At 38.5% G+C, this 18,723-nt stretch overlaps 2 protein-coding genes across 5 annotated transcripts in view; one reads left to right on the forward strand and one right to left on the reverse strand.

Moving 5' to 3' along the window:
• LOC124635872 (neurobeachin) overlaps positions 1-18,723 on the forward strand; it is a 369,067-nt gene that overhangs the window by 270,782 nt on the left and 79,562 nt on the right. The window lies entirely within an intron of this gene.
• Positions 11,150-12,637, reverse strand: LOC124635878 (protein mab-21). The gene has a single exon (XM_047171835.1). The coding sequence runs from the start codon at positions 12,564-12,566 to the stop codon at positions 11,469-11,471; it is 1,098 nt and encodes a 365-aa protein (XP_047027791.1). The 5' UTR covers positions 12,567-12,637; the 3' UTR covers positions 11,150-11,468.

Here is an 18,723-nt window from a genome sequence, read left to right on the forward strand (position 1 = left end):
GTGCCTGAAAGTACGTGAACAGCTAAGTCCGTAGCGGTACAACCTGTAATTGTTATTTGTACTACAAAGCTCTGCGTTTGTTTTCTAACGTTTCATGCAGGAAGTGTCAGCACCACACATTTTAACGATAGATGCACACTTTAGACTTTAACATTCCTCGTTGTAACTCCATTTTCAAAGCCATGCGCGCGCGCACCGCCTGCGTTTAATGCCTGCCGTTTATCAACACTTTGATGGTTGAGTTAGAACTCGTCTCACATCGTCGTATGCCGCTGCAGTGTCACCGACAAACACTGACATCCAGAATACATGAATTATTCTGTCAGTGCATCGTCATAATAGAGGTCACACGTTTCAGGACGCCACCGTCGTACTCTTTTAGTAAATAATTACGCCGGAAGCCGCCCATAACGCGGCGCACTTAATATAAATCATCCACTTAACACTTTTTTTTAAACTGGAAAACGCAGCGACAATATCATCTAAATATACCAGGAACGCATAAAAAGTTTAAAGTTTATTTTGGTGTACGGCGATGAGAAAGTATGCGGGACGGCTTGAGCTACGAGCGCTGTCCCAGCAGTGGACGCTGCCCGTCCATCATAGCTTCTGTCGTCCCTGTCGCACTCGCCCTCAGCGGCCACTGTCTCGCTCCTGCCAGCCATGCGTGAATAGCTTGAAACAATCACGTTTATTTTTGAAATTCGAACCTTATTTGAATAGTGATGCGACTATATTTTCGACTATCTTTATGCATCGACTCAAAATCTAATTAATGTGAAATTAACTTCACAAGAATTATTTGAACCTGATTTCCTTCTGATATAGAAATAACTAATATCATTAAAGCATTTCTTAAAGTAAAAACTGCAATGCGATATTATCCCTTCGATAAAAGCGATATCGGCGGGGACGATATAACATTTTTATTTTACCTTAATTTCTGGCAATTTTTTGTCTCCAAAATGGAAAATGTCGTCGGATGCATCACTGATGGGCTGAGGATGTTTTTTTTACTTTATTTTTTTCGTGGAATGACACAGAAAAGCTTTTTGTGTGACGTGCGTTATCGCGAGATACAAAAAGTTTGCGAATGTCTTGCAGCCTCGACTTTGTATTCAAATTGCCGAAATGTTCGCTAAAATACACAAATAATGTCTGGAGTTTGTTTTGATTTTGGAAATTCATGAGATAGTATAATTAGATAGATGGATAGCTGTGAAATCTACACAGATGTATTTTTAAGAGTAGTACGTATAATTAAGTGTTTGACTACACATTACACTTTAGTGAACTATTAATAAGTGATATGTTTTGAGTTCTGCCACCTACTAGCAGAAACATATTGCTAACGACAGACGTTCCTGCTATTATAATATAGAGAACTAATATAATCGGAATTATTCTTGAACAAGTTAGCATTTTTTGCGATGATATTAGCATTAATTTTATTGGTATTTATCTGTGTGTTTAAGTTTAAAAGGTCATGTTCGTATGTCAGGTGTAATAGGCTCGTAGAAAATGACGTGTATCTTGTTGCTTGCATAATTCGGTTCTTACTGAAACTTTATCTTCGATTAATAAACAAATCATCATTCATATTAGTTATGTTTTCCTGCATCGGCTGTCATTTTGCTTTACAAAATGTTACTTATCTATTAATGGTTAATAATAACTTATTTAATCATCAATTTTTATTCTTCAAGAAAAGTCTTTTTTGAAATATTTGGTACTACGGCGGTAAATATTCATGTTCAGTTGCTGTGCGAGAATATTTCAGTGTTACAGAAATTCAAATATAAAGACCTAGAAAAATAAAATAGTATTGAGAATTTAATGTTTTTTATTCAGGAGTATATTATAAAAGCAGCAGCAGCTTATTGGAAAATTATTGAACACATTTGCAGCTTATATAAATGCAATAGATAAAACAATTTAAATAAACACCCGCGTTATAATTGAGTGCGACTTTTATCATTATATTTACATACAACATTGCATCTGTATCTACATAAATTCAATATAGCTGAACAAATAAAATTATTCTTATAAAGTAGTTAAAGTACTGACTAACGGTAAACTATTATCTCCACATTTTTTTTTTATATAACAGGGTTTCTTTAATGGGGAGTAATCGAATTAACGTAGTTTTTTGCAATTATATAGCAGTCGTTTGTACAGTTACTTAGTGAAAATTATTTTGGATTCCAAGGACTAACTTTACCACACACGGTCAGGTGGAAATTGTATGATATTGTCTGAACCACACATTCCAAAAAAATAAATACATAATTGATGTCTTAAATAGTTATGGCTGCTTTTAGTGTATTACATTTTAAAAACTATATTTAAGAGATACATATAGGGCTGCCACCCGCCCGGGTTTCCCCGAATTTGTCCTCGTTTGGAGGCCGTTCGGGGGCCGTCCGGGTGGGTTTCAAAAAGTTTCCGGGGAAAATCCGGACACTTTTCATGTAAGGAAGCCCTTCATTGAATTTAAGTATATGTTAATAGTAAATGGATTTCAAATTAGGTATTATTTTGTTTTTAAAAATCGTACTCGTTCGGGAAAAAAATGCGATTTACGCGAAATGTCCGGGGTTTTTTAATGTTTGTCCGGGTTTGGGGAAATTCGAGATGGCAGCCCTATACTTATACATACAATATAAGTTTCAAACAACACGCACGATACAAGGCTTCAAATAGAACTTCAAATACATAGATACCTAATATACCCACCATTTCTTTGCATAATAGTTCGACATAATCAAACATAGATTTATTTAAAAAAAAAAACATACTAGATACGTCTCGGTCCTCAAAACTAATCACATGCTATAAGTCGGTCGGTACATTAACGTCACTCCGATTCGTCAACAAACTCACTGACGTATGTATAATAACATCCGTATTGTGTCTCCTACGCCTGGCTTCACGGCCTTTATGTAAACTAAACATTATTCTCTATTAACAATACGCCCTATTAATAACATCAAGGGAACCGTTTTTGTTAAAATTTCAATATTTTACACACCAATTGTTAAAGTGGGGTGGCACTGAAAACGGAATAAGGAAAAAAGTGATAGCTAAGAGCTCTCATTTGGCATAATATTGCCAAAGGGGTGCCTTAGGGGTCCAAAATGCATTTTTTGAAAATCATAAACGTAAGCCAGTAAGTGTGACTAGTCTTATCATACCTATCGATATCGGGTTGAGAAGATAAGATAGTCCGTCGCTCCATCCAAAAACGCTGCTACTAAGCTGCATTCGGTTGGACTGGAAATCGACTCAAACATAGTAACGAAAAGGCTGGTCTGATGATGATCAATGCCGACCAACCCAATCTCTAAACTTTAACTAAGTTGCTGTAAGAGAATATCGAGGGTTAAAACCGCTTCGTTTATGCGCTGTCATGTTGTACGACAGACCCGCTGTCCGCTCCGCTTATGGCACCCGCTCTCCGCTGGCAGTGGGCCACACACGTCGCTACACATTACACGCGCGACCGCTCGCACTGTTCGGATGAATTATTAAATATCAAGCAACTACGGCGTTCGGTTACTGCGCTGTTTGCACTCTTTGATCTAAGGAACTGCTGGCTTTTGTTGCACGATCGTCTTGAACCATTTTGTTGAGGATAATTATTGATCGTGCGTTTATTTAATGTTTCTTAATTCACTCCTAATTTGGTTCCATGCTTGCGATATCTACCATTGATCGTGGTTATTAGTTGCTAATTTACCAAAAGGATCCCTGGCATCAGAATTTTCACCAACCTATCACTCAGTAGATAAAATAACTGACAACATACTGCATGCATTTATTTGTAACACACTCAATTTCCGAGGATTCATAAATTATAATGACTTAATTAAGAAAATCAACATTAACAAGTTACCATCCAGCAAACCAACACTAAAAACCAAAAATTAACTGCATTAACAAGTTACCATCCAGCAAACCAACACTAAAAACCAAAAATTAACTGATTTAAGTTAATTAAGCGACATCCAGCGCTTAACGATTATATATTTACACGTCCAAGAGTCCAAGAGTCCGATGCCTATTTTCAGAGTTCTTTATTTCGCTTAATTAAGTAAATTAAATTATTTACCTATAAATGTACCGCGGAGGTGGTTTACCTCCTATAGAGCATCAGTATTCAATACCTAGGTCTTATGGTGAAGTTTACAGCTGATTTGGAGCCCAGTCATTGTATTACAAATACTAGAATACATTTGGCTGTCTAGACATTGAGATTATTGAAATGTTTGTTTGTAATCGTACTGGGTCGTTGCTATGTGCTCGATGCAATTTTAGAAGGCTTCGAGACGTGATAAAGTTATGCTATTGGATGTGTTCTTGATGATTTTAATGTAGGTATTGTCTTAGCTTATATTCAAAATATGGATACTTATTTTATAATCCCTTAGAAGCTTTTGAAAAAATATCGAGCTTTTATTTCTTGTTTTTGATACCTAAAACCATAATTATCATTCAGAACCGTCGTTTTATATACAAATAAACTTTCTTCAATAGGTACCTTATTTTAACAATATCGCCGCATTTTCTATTCGAAACATAGACCCCGTTTATTACCATTACCAAAGTGTACATAGTGCTTAAAATATCACAATCAGGTTATACCTGAGCTAAATAACTTATAACAAATACTTCGGTATATTTTGTGCCCATTAAGGCCTAAGCTACAGTGTTGCCACAAACACGCAAATGTCACAGTTTATTAAATAAATACCACCATAAGTGTCATAGAACAGAGGTCGGTTGGATAAATTGCACTGTGCTTAGTTAACGTAGGCTTGCCCGACAGGAATTATGAGGTATTGCAGTATTTAGATATTTAACACTTAAGCGAGACTTTTGCATAATTCAGGTAAAGGGCGCTTACGGGTAGATCATTTAATCATGTAGTGGTATTCATAAACTGGTGGTTAGGCTCTTTGTGAAGGAACTAAGATGATTGTTAAACTTTTCTCAGTGTTCTGGGAGGGGTGGGTAATAGTGTGTCACTCAGTATACTTATTTGTCATTCATTTATTATTGGCTTTATCACTTTGCAAAGCCTGTTGCAAGCAATAGTACCTAGTGTGTAACTACCATAGTGTAGCCTCTTTCCTAAGCGCGAGTTCTGTATTTTAATTCACAAGCAATTTAAGTGCCAAGATTATAGAGCAGGACCGCCATTACCAGTCTAACATTAAGTACAACCTTTTTGATATCCAACATCTCCCAACAACCCTTTGATCCAAGATGGCCGCTGCCATCCCGCAGGTCAGCGCGCGGTAGCTCAAATTATGGATATGACAACAGGTTACAGCCTCGCACATATCCTACCTATAAATATGTATGTAAATCTCGCTATAATCGAATAAACATCGTGCCCCGTCCGCCATATTGAATAATTCATCCAGCAAATTGTAATATTATACAGATTACATTGAAATTTGTCGCCGTGAACGCGTTCGCGCATTCGTTATGCAATCGCAACGTGAAAATTTTGCGTTTCGCACGAGTCGCGGGCGAGCGGTCCTCCGAGGCGAGGATTAGACGAAAAGATAGGCCTTTGTTTATGCAAGTGCAGTACTGTTAGGAATTTCCTAGTTCTGGGAACGGAGCCTCAGAAAGCTATGGTTGATCCGTTTTCTATTCCAGTTACTCTTTTGCATTCTAGACTTAGAACATGTTGGTGATCTGTTGTCTTTATACTGGAGCTCCTTTTAGTTCATTTCTTCAATTTTGTATACAAGGCTGAGCTAAAGCATTAGCTCCATTCTTTAACAGTTAAAAATATCTGCATAAGTTTTTAAACTATTCAAGACAGAATGTTCCAACAGTCATAATTGGAAACTCCACACCTATAAGCCGTGGCAAAGGTTGGATCATAATTACATAGATATGGCAATCTCCTTAGGCATCATAAAGTGGTCCTCGATCGCTATCAGGCGGTACAATATTGCATCGGAGTGCAGTTACCGTATCTGTGCAATATGCAAACTGCGCTAGAACATTACTGACGCACTCGGCTGGCGGGGATGCTGTCAATTCTATCACTTGCCTGATAATAGCCTGGTTTATGTATCTGCTTGTAATGTTAGAGAAAAAAAGGTTGTGTTTTGTCGTAAAGCTCCCACCATCATGGTTACCAACTTGATTATTTTGTTGCTTTGTGTGAAAAAGGGATATGGTTAGGAAAGTCTGCCTATTTGCTGAGAACAATGTTTGTAAGTACGGGTTTTTTGTTGCGATTGTAAATTAATTGACGATATGTATGGCTTTTATAACAAACTAGTACTTGTTCATCATGTTATCCTAAATCATTACGAGTTTGTAAGCAGAAATTGCCTTTTCCAGCTTCTTCTTCTACATATTTTTGAGGTCGAGATATCTACTAACCGCAATGCCGCCAAAAACGAATTCCCTAATTAAGTTTCCAATCCTTTGTTGGTGGAGCTTCACTCTATAATTATGTCGCATCATTAGACATGTTTTTCTCACAACTGATTGACTTACATCAGACCACGCCGCGCACGGCACAAGACGCCACCATTCCTACCACATTACCATACCATAAGCAACAGTTTACTAGAAACGCCATACCGACACCATAGCTGAATACATAGCCTTCATTATATTGTATGATTTTGACGCATATTAATGTTTATTTAATATCAGGACACTGTGAAAGTCACGTATGTAGCGGTACTGTTTGACTTATAGTGCGAGGTGGCGCCGCGCGTCGCAACTAGGCGCCGCGAAGCATACTAATATTACATATGTATGATGCATATTTCTATGGAAGAATATTTTGAGTGTGTTTTTTGGTATGGAGTTAGGAGTTTGTCGGTTTCTACAAGGATTTCCAAATGATCGTTTAAGTAGTGTTGAAAGTTAAGTAGCTTTTTTAATGGAGTCAACGGGCAGTTCTAAGTTCAGGAAATGTATTAATCAATCAATCAATTTTTATTCAGATAATACAATCCATATTGATAAGAGCAACACTTTTTTATATAAAACACTAAAGCTCTTATCTGCCGTTGATTTAACGCCTAAAAAATTGTGCCAAACACTACTTGGTAAATTTTGTTTTGGATTTGCTACAAGCTCAAGTAGCTCCTACCTATTTTAATTCCATATAAGGCCGTTAGTTGAGATAGGTAAATAGCAAAATAATTAATTAACTCTTCCCCGTTTCATAGATACTAAAACAAACACAATCAATATTAAACAAATACCAGTCTTCCAGAAAGTCCAAGAATACCTCTAATTAAATTCCCACAGTTTAAAATAAATATTCAAAGCGTTTACAATAAATCGGCAGCGTGGCCATAATCCCTTGTGCCGTTATAATAGCCCTATAAATCTTCGGTAATCGATCACCAACGTTCTATGCTCTCCTGGTATCCGTAATTGGTACTTAATAAGTAATTATTGCCGTCAAGTGGCTCCAACTGCTAGTTTTAAGTACATGATAGTTAAATTGTGATAAATCCTGACGATTTTACTCTTTAGATTATCATGCAGTTAGTTATTCGTAGAGACAAAACTTTTGAACGCATCAAGAGTTAGTTTCAGTGTCTGTAGTACATTCCGTACCGTTGAAACTAAAAATTGCCCTAACAAGGATAAAGTTCTGCCAGCCTTAAACTAAGTTATACCTAATGCCACTCAAGCATGTAGTTCTTTTGCAAGAAAACTATAGCGGTAGTATCAAAATACTGCAAAAAAAATAACACTCATCGTCTCGGAAGATCATTTGGGTGCTTAGTAACACACAGCAAAAAATCATCGATAGGTATTGTTTGTATTAAATTAATGATACAACATTTATTGATACTCTAACAAAGTTGCAATAGGTACCTAAAGCAACGCAACGGCCATTTTTTGCCGCACTTTTTATATCTGAACTATAATATTATACATATATTTTATCCTGTTCGATATTTCCTACTGGGGGCCGTTTTTTCGTGCGGTAACCACAATGGGCCTACGTCAATATTTGTTTGGACGTCCGCGACGCCGTAACGCCCCATTTTGCCTCTTCATTATAACCATAATGCGTGTTTTATTGAAAACTAAACGCCCACTGTAATTTGTAAAGTTGCACTGATATTAATGTGGTAAAAATTAATTTGTAAAAATTGAGCCAAGTTCGGCAAATTCTGCGTTTAGTTTATTAAATATTCAGTCGTAGTGTAATTTTAACAGCTATATTGCGCTGAAACTTTAAATCAAAAGTTATTATTTATTATTTATAAAAAATGGGCAAAGTCGATAGTGATAGATTTCTCATTTCCCTATTGCTTAAGCCTACCGTGCGTGGCATTAAATATAGTTACCTAAGCTGTTTATGTCCGAATCAATGTTTATGTCCGTCTCATTTTCAATCAAATTCTTAAGTAAAAAGGAAACTAAGCATATAATTAATATTATTGCAACGATTAAAAGTTTAAAGGTGCAATAATAGTAAGTTAAGTTTCCCTATCTAGGTTACAATTTATTACAATTAGCTAGATATTTATAACAAAATTTTTCTCTTTCCTATTATTGCAACAATGTAGGACTACCCTTGTAGAAAATGTTAATTGCAATAACTATGCGAAGCTATACATAATATTAAATAATAAATAAATTAAGCTTTAATAAAACAATTTCAATTGCTAACATTCTCGCTAATGTTTTATAGTCAAGTTAATTTTTTTATATAACCTCGCACCTCAGTGTCGTAAAGCACTTGGCTGGTTTTTCTGCATAAGAGTTGCGTTTTTATAAGCAAAGAATGCCCCTTTTTCTTTGCTTTACCGACAATAGCGATGGCTCATTAAATTTACTAACATGGATATCATAAAAACGTAAAGAAAGGACTTTGCCTTAAAAACAAAGGGAAAATTATATTTATTGTCGCATCAAGAATATAGGCCTCTAATAAAAGGGAAATTATTGATCCGTTTGTACATTAATGGGTAATCAACGGTTGGGAAAAGGCTAGGCCTACGTTTTTTATCATATCAAATTGAGGATAATAAATTGAGCTTACAAAGAAATTGTATGTCAGATATTTTCATAACACAAGATAAACCCTATCGCGGACGACTTAAAATTAATTCGACATTTCATCACTTAATTAAGCGTCCTAAAAGCAGTTGTTTAATAGTTAATTATAATCTAATAGCAATGTCATCAACTGGATATTAAGTGTCGCTACTGAACCTATAAACCCATGCTATTTCTGTAACACCATCATAAAAGCCAGATGTATTCACAAATATTAAACTGTATCTATTTCATAAGAATATTAGAGGCACATGAATCTTCCAATCTTGTAAAGAAATTGGTCCTTTTGTCACCGAACTTTTCTACGGATACTTTTTCATATAGGTACTGGTACTACCTCAAAGGTTAGGCCTCTGAATCATTTGTTCCTTGTATTGCAATTTTTGAGGTCCCTTCCATAAGATAAAACTTGAGCGAAAAGTGCTCGTGTGAGTTGTTGGTGTGGGACGAAAAATACATCTCAGCCTGCTCTCCTTGTGTCTAAAGTCCTGTTAAATTGTTTATTTATTGTAAGGTTATTTTATTTGTAAATGTGTGCGTAACCCTGTGTGCACGGACAAGTTAAAACTAAAAACAAATACGTGCGTAGGCGTCGCCGGACGGCGCGTAGGGTGACCAACTAACAAACTGGTTTGTGGACACTTAGTGACCGCTCCGGGTTCGTTTCATATGCCATTGTTTATTTATACTAATGTTTGTTTTAATAATGTATCTTCTGAGGTTATTGATTTTATTGTTATTGGCTCTTATTCGAGCGCAACACTGTATTTATTGAGTTAACCTCATTTACATTTCCCGAAACAAGTTCATTTGATTATACCAATACTTTTACTGTTAAAATTTTATGGGAATATGTTAGTAGTTTCATGTTGTGCAATCATATGCCGAGCCTATTTCTAGATATGTGGTCAGCTTCCAGTCTGACCAGAATCATGTTAGTACGCAAATATGCTGCGTTTTGCAAACATCAGATTGACATGTCGCATACCATACAGAAGCTGCAAACTCGTATCTACAGCGAGTCGAAGCTCAGCCATCGAGATATGCGGCGGATTATTATCTACTTTTATCCATAATTATAATTTACTATTCGCATCTGCCTGTGTACGCCAATCAATTCGGTTTTCATCGTGTCCCTTATCCTGGCATCTATAAGATGCGTATCTTCAAAGACGACGAGCTTGTGGACCGTCGATAACTTAGCCTGGTTTTATCTTACATCTAAAATCCGCACAATTTTTACGTGGTACATTCGCGAAGGTATCGCGTCTAGATATCACTGAATAAATTAATGGTCGCCCAGGCTCCGACTATCTTTGCTCGTGGTGCAGCCCACGGGCTTTTACATGTAAAATATCGACTTGTAACCCGATACTGGGTACGTAGGACGCACCAAACGCTGTCACTTGACAACGTTTTGTGCCTTTTTTGTTACTTTATGTACCGTAGAGGTTCAATAGGCACTGGTAACAAGACAACTGACATCTGATAGGGTAAGGTCTGGTTGTCATACAATGTTGTGTTTCTCCTATTGATAAAGTAACATGACCATCATTTGAATGTTGGCGTTTGAGACAGAAGTATAATTTTGTAGTTGAGATAACTTATCTTCTTATCGTAATATCTCCCTAAAACACTTCACCGTTAATAACAAGTTTTTTGTTTCGTGGTTCAGTAAATCGTTATACAAAATTGAGGTAGGCAAAGAGCTCCAAGCTGCTTAACATAATATGCCATATTGAGATATTTTATCTTACGGTAGGATCAGAATTTTCTATTAATCTATGGATCGTTAGCTTATGCAAATTGTGTAGAATATAGGCGTTCGTACAAAACCCACGGCATGTGGAATGTGTACATTATGCATATGATTGGTTATTTAGGTTACACAGATCAACAGATAAACGGTTGCTAAACCGACTGGGCTCATTCTGTTATAGTTGCGATAGGCCTAATTCGCACAGGGAAAAATTCTGTGTGTTGTGTTCTTCCTTCAGTTTAGCGGATTTGAACTATTTGTGTTCATAATGTGATGTTTGTGTTAGTGTAGGAATATGTCTACAAATCAAAGCAAAAGTTATAGTTGGAAATTATTTATTTTTAACGTAGATTATGCCCCTACTTTATAAGATTTCAGTCAAATAAATACACGATGATTTTAAATTAAATATATCACTAAAATTGTACAACGTTTAAGCTATTTACAGTATATCACAAAAATATTATATCGAAACTGCGTCCCTAGCGTATATTAGTATCACTTCTACTTACAGTCTGTCCTTCCGAATGGAATACGTCAGATCGGTGTCACTGCACTGCGACGCGTATCCGACACAAATGCTACAACTACTGCAGGACTATACAAGCGTTACACTGCACGCACAATCACTGAGAGTTCAGAGCTTCTCGAAGGCGCGCGAGTTGGTGAGCATCTCGCGCGTCAACCGCCACACCTGCTTGGCGGCGTTCTCCAGCGCCGTCGGAGACTTGCCCTTGAAGAGGTCCACGTGCGGCAGGAAGTAGTGCGGGCAGCGCCGACACTGCAGCGACGAGATGAGCTGCAGGAAGATGCCGTTAATGCGGTCCCCGATGGCCACCTCGTCCCACTCGTGCTCCCGCGGGTGCTTCTCGCACTCGTACAGCAGCAGCGTCTTCATGTGGTAGCACGTCACCGGGTTGCCCGGCAAGTCTAAGTGCCGGTCCCGAATCGTCTTTAGGATACTCAGACATTTTCGCCGACAACCGCCTTGCAGTAAACGGTTCTCCGCCTCAAAGAAACTCAACACCCACGCATCACCTTCCATTGCGGAATTCTTTCCTTGTAGCGCGAGACATTCCTTCGATAGCAAGTCGAAGCCTTCAGTTTTGACTTCAGCTACAATATTAGGGTGTGGCCACGGGATGGCGGGCAGCGGCCAGTGCGCCGCCGAGCGCGGCCACAGACCGGCGCATTTGAATGCCGGCGTTATTTGCACGATGTACCTCTCACGAATACGTAGCTTCACTTCAGTGGTCTCAGCGATCATTTTGACACAATCTCTGTAGGAACATTTGTCACAAGCCTGCGCCACCAAGGTTTGGAACCTGGATCGGATCTTCCTGGCGGACAGGTAGCCGGACGCGGTGATAAACTCCACCCACAGGGACATGGAGCGCTTCCTGCCGTCGCTCAGCTTGAGCACGGCGCACCCGGGCAGCGACCCGTCGTCCACGAAGTTTAGGACTCCCATTTGATTCAAGTAAATAACGATCTCGAACTCATGAGGCGAAACCACTTCCAAGCCGTCAAAGCGTCCATTGTAGTCGGTGAGCGAGGAGATGAACCTTGGCTCCTGTAGCTCGACCTCCTTGAGCACATCCTGCACTATCCGGCAGACCTCGTGGATGGTCTTGGTGATCTGCGCCTTCCTGTTGGCGACGCGCTCGTTGTAGTACTTGTTCATCTGGTAGACGAGCTTGGATTGCGCCGCCATCATCTCGGGAGGCACGAGCATGGTGACTGCGTGGCGAGTCTACGCGGAGTGCATCACGCCGGCGGCGGTGTACGCACGCGCACGGCACGCGGTTCTTTGCCGACTGAGCCATGTCGGTCACCCGACTGTGAAGCCGGGCACGCCCACCCCGGTGCGTGCCAGCGAATGAGGTGGGCGGACGCCGTCTCGTTCGCGCAGGAGGGGCTCGGAGGCGTGCCGGAAAGGGACGCAGCGATGTCCCTTAGCCGGGCGCGTATTGATCGGGCGCCGCCCCGCGTAGGTATCGCGAGGTGTTGGTACTGACATGATTGCGTTAGTTCGGCGCTCGTTAATTCGGTAGCTGTAACAAGTTTGGCTCTATTAATGACGATATTTTTTATGGCGGCTTGTTATCTTGATTCTAATTGGGCCTATTAATTCAATTTTAGGCGGGTCAGGATGTTGTGGATAGGTATCCTAACAAGATAATTGGGTAATTTTTAATTTAATGCCTACATTGTGTTTACACGAGCGGATGGTTGGTGTAAATATTGAATTAGTTTTGATTAGTGTTGCCTACGGTCAAATATGGTGTGAAATACGGTGCACAAAAAAACTGCCGATTTTTTTTTTGTAAAGATTTGCTAATTGGGATATTTCTTAAACTAAGTATATTTAACTAAATGACATGTAAAATAAGTACATACTTACCTACATACTTACGATGTTTCATATAGGTATAGCCTGAAAAAAAAAACTCAGTTTAAGGGCCCCTACGCATTGTGCGGTTAGCCGGAATGCGGTCAGCCGTGCGGCTGACCGCAACAAAAGGTTTGTATGAGAATGTAGTTTTCATTCGCACTACGACGCGGCTGCCGCCCGACCGCTCCGGTCGTTCTGAGCGCTGCGGCCCGACCGGCGGCCAGCCGGACGGTCGCTATACACACTACGCGGATAAGCTAGTTTGCGGTTGCCCGCCATTGACGGTACACGTGTTCACCAACATTCGCGCATTTAACTGATACTTTATTAATATGGATTTCGATACCGAAGAATTTATAATCGAGATACAAAATAGGCCAGCAATCTAGAATACTAAATCCGCAGAATATTCCGATAAAAACCAACCGCAAACCACTACGGTTTCTAAACGCACTTTCCGGTTGGAGTTGCGGCTATCCGCCACCCGGCTAACCGCAAGCGCAACCGCTTCCTACGGTTATCCGGACGGCTGACCGCACTCCGGCTAACCGCACAGTGCGTAGGGGCCCTTAGAATGCTCTTATAGAAATATCCCACATCTAAGTAGCAACGGATCTATTAAAAATTCCAATACTTAGGTATATTTTTTAATATAAGTAATTTTCATACCGGATAATGAAGTGAAAATTATATTGGAAACAATTATTCAGTTTACGAGGCTATTTTCGTCGCTGAAGTACTTACTGTATAAAAAAATATAAAGTCTTCATCTTCTCAATCCCTATTTGGATCCTTACTTACCTAATTTAGCATTCAATTTATTTGTCATTTTTATCTGGACTGCCGAGAAGGCTTTTTATGATATTAACTAGTTAAGTAGCATAAAAAGAGGAAAAATCTGTATTTTGTCGCGGCAAAATTATAAAAGCTTATAATAACTTCAATTACTTCTTGAGGTATCCACTTACCTATTGCCTATTTTAAAAGTGTTGAAATTTGTATGTTTTACAATAAGAAGTTTGCGTCTAACATTTTCCAGTAGAACTCACGACTTCCATAAACACAAACAGCACCAACAATCTTGAAAACCAACAAACAAACTAATTTGAATAACTCTCACATTCTCTAGGGCTTCATAAACAGCAGGAGCTATCTAACAATCCTCAAAGATTCAGTCCGCGTCCCTAAGGTGAGAAGATGTCCAAGTTTAGCTATACACCGCCGGGCTATTTCGGTCACAGCGCGATTGATGGCTCCGAGGCGCGTGATGGATGGCACGACGGCCCCTGATTTACGTCCCGGCTCACTCCACGCGATTCATGCGAGTCTAGTACTCAGACGGGATGGTTTGGGATCGTTCAGGAGACGGAAAAGGAAATAAACTTGGAATAACAAGGAATTTTAATCGTAGCAATAATTTTATTAAATTAAACGTTATGGGTTGGCTATTTTTGTGGTTTGGGATTTTGTTTTGGTTGTTAATTCTAGCTGGTGTAGGGTTATATTCTCAATATAAGTTTAGATGAGGCTACTGATGATTTTTAGCTGTGCCTGTACTTACTCAAAGTTTACAGATAGGTAAATACTTACCACTCGACTATGCATTCTGTAAGAAATTTATGAAAAACTGCTGAAAATTCACATCTTTTACGTCCAGGCTCGCATCGCCCTATTCTGAAATTCATATTGTGTTTAATTTAACTTTTGTTGAAAATGCTTTTACACAGCATAGAACTAGGTATGTCTGTAAGTTATTGCGATATGTGAACTCTCAGAATTCTAAATAATCTTGGATGGTGTGTCTATTAATTTCTGATAAACATGTTCTATGTTTATTTTCTCTAAAATATCATAGATTGAAAGATATTAATGAATGTTTTGCGAAACATGTTAAAATAATGTATCTACCAAACTCGAGTAACTAATTTATAACTCCATATGAACCCTTCCTATTTCACAACACAATATTTCCCACAGGAATATAGACTAATATTTTTCACCATAAGCCTCTGAGGCACATAAAAAGATGCCAAAATTTCCCTTCGCTTCGTAACTCGAGTTTGTTTATTATTTGATAAAGCCGTCGGTCGGCGGTGCGCATGCGTGACCGCCACAAAATGGCGGCCGCCACGCTCCGCCCACTTCCGCCGGATGTCCGAGCCTCTCCGCCCTGATGGGTGAAACCACCCTTCTAGTAAATTACTTTATTTTTCTCTTCATGTAGGTATTATTCGTTTATAACCTACTTGTGTTTTTAGAGTTTAGGTGAAGCAAAATTAATGTAATTGTTTCAGTCCTGAATTGGCTCTATTTGCTAATAAATATTAGGTCTTATTTATACACCTATTAATATTTATTTATTACAGAAAAAATGTTGCAGTTAATATTTTGCCATCTTTATTAGAGCCATTAGTTTTGACAGGGATAAAATGAAAACGTAATTAATAAAAAATAAAATTTACTTACTATTTACTTAATTCGTTTAAAATAGAAAATAAAACGTTCGATCATTTAAATAGAAAATACACACTGTTGAAAAGAACAGTACCTAAACAAGATATTTTTGCGGATAAGGGCCGAGCAATACGTACATACGTTTAAAGATTCCGTGCTTTTCGCCTTTTATGCTATAAGTATAGATTTTAAGAAGAAGAAGAAGGTTAAAAATCTTTCTCCCTGGACGTGATAAATCTATTAAAAAAATAGGGACAAGTACCTAACCTGCAAGTTAATCAAGAAAATTGTCAGCGAAATATAAAAATGGCTTCCTTTGTTTCAACGCTGAAATATAGTATCACATTTTCAAGATACTTAGTCGATAGAGCGATTCATATAATTTTTATTTCACAAAAAGAAAATCACGGTCGAATTTTCTTTTAAATGCCAAGACATCAAAGTCCAGACACATTACTGTTGACAATAATCTGGTCTTGATAAAAAAATATATTCACACGATCGAATATTTCAGCTGCACATACCGATACGTTTGTTTAAACAAAAAGCGTTTGTAAATTCACGACGCGACGTTATTGCAATCACGTACGAATATATTATAGTTCGGCCATTCAGAGAATGCGTTCCTGACACGTCGCGATTGAACTGACGACGTAACTACATTCATTGATTATTGATATAATAATGTTGTTTTAATGCTCCTCAATTGTTAAAACGGTAAACAACCAGCAAAAATATTTTTATCGTAACTGCAACGCCATTGCAAAGTTACGTCGTCAGTTCAATCGCGACGTGTCAGGAACGCATTCTCTGAATGGCCGAACTATAGCGCCGCTCATCTCGCCGAGAGGACCAGAATTTACAACTAGCGTGATGACAAACAGCATTCGCTAAGTTAATTACACTGTTAAATCAAAAATAATTTGAGGAGTCACTCGATTTAATAATAACTGTTGAGACGTCTTACTAGATTCCGTCGGCATTCCATCACTGATCTTGTACAAACACAGTGACAGAGCATTGTAGCCAACACGTCTCGGTGGCAGAACCTTATTATTTATTGAGAATTGAATTCGCTATCGTGTTGAGATATGAACGATGCTTACAGACAGACATCTGTCATCCCCCACCGCTGGCGAGCGACTGACGTTTGTCCCACCCTTCTGAGCTCGTGGAGTGGGGACTTGCTCCGCCCATCCCTGAATATATTTACAAGAGCAATACGTACCAAGTACTTTCAGCATTGCGTTGGAATTTCAACCCTATAGCGATAATCTTAAGTGAGTTTTGGCGTGAGTTTTGAATTGGCTCGTATAAAGTTAGGGTTGTACAAAACAAGTGATGTGTTTTTTACCGATTATTTTTCTCGAATGCAAAGATATTTCGGTCGCCTGCCCTCGGTAATTGGATTCAGCATGCGTGGCGATCGGCCGCGTCCTCGGATTGAGACATACACTTGTCTCTTGTAATTATTATAAAGATTTGAGATAATATTCGGATCTCTTTGTTTTGTCGCAACTCCTGCGCCGGTTTTGTATCATTAACGAATTGTTTCTGCGAACGTGTGTTCAACTGCGTCTCTTGTAATGATTAAGATGTTCTTCAAAATCGTGTTTGAAGTAAAAAGTTTATGAAATTATTTTCGGCTTTCAAATTAGTGTAATTTGTTAGGAGCTTTTGATGTTAATTTACACTTCTGACAGAGACATATTGACACAGATTTTTTTGCGAATATTTTGCGTTTTATTTCTAACACATCATCCCTGTTTACATTCCTACGCTTCTATTTAACTGTAAACCACCACAAAAACCTGTCTTTCACGGTAGTCGTAACTACACAGCATCGTTATCACAAACAATCCAATACTATGTTAACGAAACGTAAAATTTGTAGAAGGTTTGTCTATGGTGCGTGCGCGCGCGCCGGTCAGATAACGCGGCCGTAGCGCGCGTTTTACTGCGCTCTTATCTATGACTACTTGTTGTTGATTGTCTATGGGTGCCAGACTTATTTATTGCTTGCTTGCTCTGGGAGGAGATGCCGTTTAAGTGTGTTTTAATTTGGTTTTGGGGTTTTCAAGTTTAATCTTACTTTTTAACACCATTAAGTTAACTTACGGATAAGTTTTTGATAATTTGACTATTTACTATGTTAATGATAGCGTTTTTATCTCAAATAAAAAAAGACTTCAAAGTTACAATCAGCCCTTTCTGCAAATAAGATCTAAAATTAATATTCTCTCTTATCTTTCGGATCTCATAATTCGAAGCGTCAGTTGTCCAACTCAAAAGACCACTTTACTAATTCCTAGACGGCGAACCACCCTTCTTAATTCAAAATTCGCGGTATTCCGGAAGCGACGGTGGCGCCGCTAACAGCTCACAGATGACGCACTTCCGCTGCGCTAGCGCACGTGGCGCGAATTACTCGCTCGCGAACAGTAATCGAACGTGACGCTCGCGAGGCAGTTCTAATTGTATCACGTTGTTACGATCCAGTGGGTGGTGGCGTTTATTTTTGTGTGATTGTGAATAAATTGGATGTAGCATTTTGATTTCGTATGATATGAAAGTGTATTTGCTACTGTAATGGGATATTGAATGACTTTTTGAGGTCTATTTTCTACTTTAAAAAAAATAATGTTCGCTTTCATACGTACCTAAATAGAGAATATTATTTTAAAGTAATGAAAGGTTTCGTTAGTGAACGTTAAATATACCTACCTACATACAGTCTACATACAATCAGTTAAGACAGGACATACTTTTGGTATCAGAAAGGTAACACTAAAATACTTAAGCGTTCAATCAACACTAAGACAAAACACCCAAAAGTTGATAATTCTTAGCATGAAAGTCTTCTTGATGATTCTATAAAACATCCATTACTTATGACCTGAATACATATTTACCCTCATTCCTAGAGAAAGGTACAAGTTTTCCTAGACTTAGATTCCAAGCATACCTCACTTAGCAATCGATACTGCACAGTTATCCCGGCGAGGGATCAGTCAGGTCCCTCCTGTCGTAAATCGCGGCCTAT

The sequence above is a fragment of the Helicoverpa zea genome, chromosome 13 (assembly GCF_022581195.2).
Source record: "Helicoverpa zea isolate HzStark_Cry1AcR chromosome 13, ilHelZeax1.1, whole genome shotgun sequence".
NCBI lineage: Eukaryota > Metazoa > Arthropoda > Insecta > Lepidoptera > Noctuidae > Helicoverpa > Helicoverpa zea.

Coding starts and splice junctions, on each gene's coding strand:
- LOC124635878 (XM_047171835.1), bottom strand. CDS start 12,566: ATGCTCGTGCCTCCCGAGATGATGGCGGCGCAATCCAAGCTCGTCTAC.